Source organism: Protomyctophum bolini (genome assembly GCF_963924005.1).
Source record: "Protomyctophum bolini genome assembly, chromosome: 20".
Taxonomy (NCBI): Eukaryota; Metazoa; Chordata; class Actinopteri; order Myctophiformes; family Myctophidae; genus Protomyctophum; species Protomyctophum bolini.
Window position 1 is genome coordinate 14,189,857 of NC_137881.1, and position 7,357 is coordinate 14,197,213.

Genomic DNA, 7,357 nt, shown 5'->3' on the forward strand with positions numbered 1-7,357 from the left:
AGAAAGGTTGACTGGTCACAACCTAATGAAGAGAGTGTCTAAGGGTGGGACTTCCGTCGTATGTATTTCCCCCGGGAACTGTCCTTTTCGACCAAGCATTTCATTCACAGAGAATGTGAATGTTTACATAACTTGCTCTTACTCTTGCCCAGCGTGCTTCATATTGCTATGACCTTTTACAGTTGAGATGATTGGCAGTTTTCTTCACTTTGGTTGACATTACTGAAGAAGCTCACTTGGGGTAAAAATAAATACTGTACATTTCCATGTTGATTGTGGAGTGGGTGTGAGTGGTGATGGCCATGATAGCGTCCAGCTTCCTCGCAAATTGTATACATATCATTTTGGGTGTCCATGACACGAAATCGTGCAAGATCATAGAAGGCATTCGGACTCAGGTCTTAATGGATTAATTTCTCATAACCTGAGACTGTACACAATATGTAACTCTCAGTGGAGAATGAATTAAATAATTTTATTTTGTCCTGAGAGTAGTATTGTTTGAAAAAGTCCACACCCCTGATCTGGACCTGGTGGAGTGTGAGAGTGGTGCATTGGTTGAGTTTCTTTTTCACCATGTTTTCGTATCTTCATATAGGGCATGCAGGGATAGGGGGCGAAGGGTGACGTATCACTAAAATTGTAGTATAGATTAACTATATTGGTTATGTATTTCATGTACAGGTCTGTGTGGGTCTACTGCACTGTTTGAAATCTGGTTGAGTTGTTGGCTGCCATGGCTATACACGCCTGAATGTTTATGTTCAGTTTTTTGTTTTTGTTACTGTTTTAATTGCTGTGTCTGATGTTCTTGACCCATGTGGGATGGGTCAAGAAAATTAAATATTAATTCATTCATTCATTCATTTATTCTCAGTCAGAGTGAAATGAACAGTCAGGATTGTAACAGCGTAGAGAGAAAAGAAGTGACATGCAGGGGAGAGATGCTGCGGAGTCACTTCTGCTTCATACTCTGTGAGACCCAGGGCCCTTGGGGCCGCTGTCCTTCCCCCAACGCATGTACACAGATTACACGTACGCACCCACGTATGCACCCACATACGCACCCACGCATGCATGCACACACAGTGTGCACGCACACACGCAAACACGAACGCACGCACACACATTGTGTCAGGTCATTTAGGTTCTGATTACTGAAGGACATCCGCAGCATGGGTGATTTGTAACCCGCAGCACGGGTGACTTGTAAGTAGTAACCCGCAGCACGGGTGACTTGTAACCCGCAGCACAGGTCTGACTAACGGGAGGTCTGACTCCCCATTTTGACCGTTGTGCAACGCCAACTGTCTCTTATGTGAGGACTGAGGATTAGGAGGCGTCATGAGGAGCTGTGAGCGTGGAGCCATGCAGTAGTAATAATAATACTAAATAATAATAACTCACTAGACTTTAAAGCACGGACTAGTGTAATCTAGGTCAGTGAAAGTTTTAAAAGTCATGAATGAAGGACTCACCTTCAAAGTGTGGTCCCAATCCTATTTATAACATTATTCGAAGTACTCGCATCCTCTCACACTCAGGCACTTGCCAGGTGACATTAAATATAGCTTGTGAGGCTTCATTTAGCCCTGGAATACTTACCTATACATAGTTATACCTTTGTTCATTTAGACATGGACAAGCCTGTGTCATGTTAACTGTTGCTATATATATGCAGTATATAGCAACACAATTGTTTTGTGATATTTTTGGAATACAAATTGTCCAGATTCAGAAGGCGTTTTTTTTTTAAATTGGCCTCAGGTCTAATCACACACACACATGCATCAGAAGGGAAGTAGCCAACACATGCCGCAGCATCAAACTTACTGATTGGCCAGCAGCCACTTTGAGTGGCCAGTCGGGGCAAACGCTCTCGCCATTCTGTTCTCTTCGGGTCGGCTGAGCGAACTTCGCAGCGCTCGACACGGCAAACTCGCTCGCTTTAGCCAGCTCGGTGGTGTCTCACGTGGCTCAAGTTCTCTAGAGTAATAGAGTAATATATTTAAGTCTAGTCCGCAGTTGTTGTAGGTAAGAGGCCGAGAGGCACTTCCGCGTTGGCCACAGAAGAGGGGTGTGGTTATAAGCACACAACCCGGGTAGGATTCAATGCAATGCAGAAGGAAGCTCCACCCCTTCGCCCCCATACAATCGGAGCATCTGTTTCTGAATTCTGAAGTGTATGTGTGGCTGTGCCTTATGGCCTTAGGCTTAGGGGGACTGAGTCACTCAGTCATTCAGTCACACACACACACACACACACACACAAACACACACACACACACACACACACACACACACACACACACACACAAACACACACACATCCTATCATCATCATCGGTGGTCACTCGTATCCGAGTATGACTGTCCTCCTTATTGGTCCTTGTGGGTCGTCAGGTGGCGAAGGAGGCCGATTCTGGACCCGATTACTCTGGTGCAGTGTGGACAGGGGAATGTAGTGGTGGGTTTGGGTTGGACCGGTTTATTGGATGGTTTATTGGATGCTCTCTCCTTCCTGAGTCTTGTCCTGTGCAGCATGGCGGAGGTCATTATCATATTTTGCAGCACCCTCACGGACAAGGTTTCTCCAGGTCGTCCTGTCTGTTGCCTTGTCTTCCCAAGCTTTGAGGTCAATGTGGCACTTCTTTAAGTTTGTTTTAATATTGTCCTTGTACCTCTTCTTTTGACCTCCCGGGGCCCGTTTCCCTTTAACAAGCTGGGAGTACAGGACTTGTTTTGGGAGGCGAGAGTCAGGCATGCGGACAACATGTAGAGACGCAACATGGGCTTCCAGATGACCACGTGGTGCCACCATGCGACATACACCCAGGTCTGATCAACCTGTGGTGGGCCAACCTCGGCAGAGGGTGTCTTGTGATAAGAGGCCGAAACACCCAATGAGGTCGGGGCACACAACTGAAGATGTGTCGTACTGGTGGCACCACGCGATCATTGACAATTCCACCCCACCCAAGAAGTCTCCAATCCAGTCAATTGTTGTGCTGAATATTTAGGGATATCTAACATCTAGTCCTATTAAGAATCCTCAATGTCACAAATGGGGATGCTAGGGTTCAGGTCTTTTATTTCCTCATTTATATCTTGCTCCCACTATGAATTGACAGCCAAGAATCGAAAATGCTGTCATATCCATGTGAGAATGATCAGATAATACATTTTAATGTGGGAGGGGGTAATGAAACACATAACATGGGAAATTGGAAGGTTATGTTCCGTACAAAGTTAATAGGAAGGAAGGATACAAAGGTGCCCTCGATATATATAAATCATGACATGATTGTGCGCCAAGATGATAACAAGATAGAAGAAAGAAACTCCATCTGCCAGAGAGAAATGAGAAGCAGGATTTCCTTTTTAATTATATAGGAGCCTTTAGTGAAAAGGTTTTCAGACTAAAATACATGCACACATGGATAATTATGATTAGTGAACGGTAGATGACACATACTGTATGGATAATTGGAGACTTGGGGGCGTGACATTTTCTCCCACCATGAAAATTAGGGCTTGCTTTGTATGCCAGGTGTAATCCAGTTTCTCTGTGCAGAGACAAAAGGAATGGTTGAAAGTGCGAAGATTCTGAAGTGCACTTTTCCGCCTGAATCCTGTGTTGATTTTGACAGCAAAACATTTATTTTAGTTTTAGTCTTGGTCTTTTGAATATCGGTAGTTTCCATTTAGTTTTAATCACATTTTAGTCACCTGTCAGTCAGTCTGGTTTTAGACTAAATTATTAGTTGCACCACACGGGTGTGATTTTTTAATATTCTTTGGGGCTTTTTTGCCTTTATTGATATACAGTAAATTGACAGGAAATGGGGAGAGAGACGGGGGGAGACACGCAGAAAAGTTTGTCGGGATTGGGACTCGAACCCACGCCACACTGCCAGGCTGGATTACCAGTCTTACCAGCCACAACCAAGTGTAAAATTACTTAGTTTTCCGTCCCTGAAAAAAGGTAGTCGACGAACATTTTTCAACATAGTTTTAGTCGTCAAAATCAACACTGCCTCTCCATCGCACCCTCAACGTGTGGCAGCATACCGCAGCGACTGGCGAGAGAAGGAAGACATTCCTTGCAGACATTGCAGTGTTGTATCTACGGTAATTGGTTTGGATGCATCAGTGGGCTTGTTGTAACAGTAGGGTCTCTCTTGGGTTCAAATCATCATCATTGTAATAATGCATCTGACTGCCATTTTCTTTTCTCCTTTTCATAAATGCTGTATAATAATATAATGGCCACTGGGGTTCACTCTCTTTTATACCGTACCATAATGCCTTTGTACTTCTGTGGCTTTTTTAAGTATTCTACTGGCACTAATTACTAATTAACTTTCAAAAGGTCCCGCAACACATAGAAGGTTCCCAGAGGACACCAGCTATAAATGTAGTCACTCTTTGTGTGTGTGTGTGTGTGTGTGTGTGTGTGTGTGTGTGTGTGTGTGTGTGTGTGTGTGTGTGTGTGTGTGTGTGTGTGTGTGTGTGTGTGTGTGTGTGTGTGTGTGTGTGTGTGTGTTGCGTGCGTGCGTGCGTCTCTGCACCAGTGTGTGTGCATGCTGCTGTGTGCCTGTGCAATAAAGTGTTGTCAGCGTTCTGCTGTTTGAGTGAAGGAAAACATGTAAACACAGTGATTCACTGGCAAATACATAGACATTATATTTGAACACATTATGGACAAACATGCACTTTGACATGAACACAGAGAATACACACATTTATCAATAGAAGGGTAGCGATATGGAATGGAAACCCCTCTTTTACTTTTTTCTTCTTAAAATTGCTAAATACCAAGCTTAGTAAATTGATACAATCGATTATTTGCATTGCAAAACGATTCGATACAAAGTCAAACGATACGATATGTTGAGTTTCCATTTCGATATACTTTATTAAAATCGATTTTTCTACAGTACCTGTGCAGGACGCCACAAAGTGACACACCATGACGACCGAGATGCAGGAGATCGCCATCACAGAGGAGAAGCCGTTGCTGACGGGACAGAATGATTCTACCAAGGTCAGAGTCAAGTCGCTTTATTATTATTCAGAGACGGAAAGGAGAGTGAGTTTCCATACCCACCAATTGGATAAATGGGTTCCTTGCCAAAAATCATTATTTTCCTAAATAGAACTGCACCCTTCAGGGTGAGCTGAGAGCTGAGATCTAACGTTTCCTAAAATAAGTACTCATCAATGATGACCATTTGAGCAGCCATCAGCTGTCTGAAGCGGGGGGGTTATTAAACGTCTACCCACGTCTGACTACTATTTATACCTGCGGTTGTCAATGAGTGAACCAGCGAATCAATCAGCTGTCATCATCACACCCACGGTGTACCGTCCATTGAGCTCCCCCCTGTCATTTGGAATCGTCACCTGTAATTAACACACCCACAAACGCACACACTTTTAGATGCTTTGACATGTTGTGTGATGTAACCTCTATCCTATCCTATCCATCTATCATAAATATTTGTAGGCTTTACGTAGGTTTAGCAAGATTTTAAGTGTGTGTGTGCATACACAAAATACATACTGTGAATTTGCATTTTCTAAGCATGCCCTTGAAAATGCACATTATTCAAGTAACACATCCAAACTGAAGTGCACACGCACGCACACACACACACACACACACACACACACACTACAGCATACATGGGCAACTTGCGGCCCGGGGACCACCTTAATATCAGAATCCTGACATATTATTGATTTCAGCTGTTACAATTCCAAACATGCAAACATGACCCGCTTTAATTACTTCAGTATAAATTAGTAGCTTAATGAGCTTTTTAATGTCCAATGTATTTGTATCTAGTTTATAAAGCTAACATAACGGCATTTGAAATATACTTTTCAGGATTCCAATTCAAAAATAGCAAAAAATTATTCAGGATTTCTATGCAAATAATAGCTAAATTTGCTGATCTACAAGCTCAAAACGCTGCTACGCTGCGTTCTGAGCATGTAGATCAGCTATCTTTTTCTACAGTGCAATGTGGCCCTCTGGAGCAAGTGTGGAAATATAGTGGCCCTCTCCATCGTCAAAGTGGCCACCTCTGCACTACAGCAATGGCTCAGTATAGCAGCTAGGTTGACGTCAAAGCCCTAAGGGGGGATAGAGAATCTGCTCTTCTATGGGCTGATGTTGCTGTGCAGATGTTGAGCACAAGACCGACAGACTGGGTCTCTCACTGCTGCCACCTCCTGATGGAAAGATGAACTACAGTAAAAAGCAAACAACAACACGGTGTAATCCGGAGTGTTCTTTAACTTTTTATACAGATTAAACAAGTCGAATTGGAAGTGATGACACAAAGAAATTAGGCAACACAATTGGAACTGGAACACCACGCTGGGCAAGGCCTACGCTGTAGAGTGTATAAACGGAAGTACTGGATTTTGGCGGAAGTAGCGGGAGTTTGGCGGAAGTAAATGACGTTGACACTTTACAAATATGTTTACGTTCTCCGTGAATGAAACAAGTGTTGTGATTGGTCGGAAAATATAGTATCAACATATTCAATATGTTGACAAAAGAAGAAGTTGTTTGCTTCATTTCATTGCTGGTGCTTACCTTTTAAGTCAAGTCAATTGTATCTTTATTGTATTTAATTCAGGCGCAAACTCAATGCACTTCACATGAAAATACGACAATAGACACCCCCCCTCCCAAAAAACATTTATTCTCACTTACATGGTGCAGCAGTAATGATCATCCCACCCACACACATGCAAACAAGCAACAACTAACACATATGCCATATCACGTGTACACGTCCGTACACATAACATAAGCAAGCACACTTAAAGTAAACAAGCACACGCATTGTAACCAATCATTAAAGGCCTGTATTAACAGAAATATCTTAAGTCGGTGATTTTAAAAGAGGACACCGTTCTGCAGGTCATAAAGGTAATGTGTTAAGAGACATGCAGGCTCAATAAAGCTCTGAAGTGCAGCCTGTCCTACCCTGTGGGTGTTATTGAGAGCGACAAAGACACATGAGTCACATAGCCCTGCTTTTTAGCGGTGGATTAAGACGTACGTGGGCCCAGTGGTGGAAAGTAACTAAGTACATTTGCTTTAGTACTGTACAGTTTTGAGGTATTTAAACTTTACGGGAGTAATTCCAATTTTCAGTACTTTTACTTACTTAGTTACTTTACTACTCCACTACATCTCAGAGGCAAATATACTCCACTACATTTATTTGAAAACTTTAGTTACTAGTTACTTTGATTATTATAACAAAAACACTGTACATTTTGGCCATTTCGTGACGCATTGTGATCGGCTATTTTCAAAAGATTTTTAGACATT

General features: G+C 42.7%; 1 protein-coding gene across 1 annotated transcript in view; it reads left to right on the forward strand.

Annotated features, from left to right (window-relative positions):
- Positions 1–7,357, forward strand: part of ndrg2 (NDRG family member 2) — a 40,654-nt gene that overhangs the window by 18,256 nt on the left and 15,041 nt on the right. Inside the window, exon 2 of the mRNA XM_080791980.1 lies at positions 4,941–5,047. Within this exon, the coding sequence (XP_080648106.1) occupies positions 4,973–5,047 (75 nt within the window). The 5' untranslated portion in view covers positions 4,941–4,972. The remainder of the gene's footprint in view (positions 1–4,940; positions 5,048–7,357) is intronic.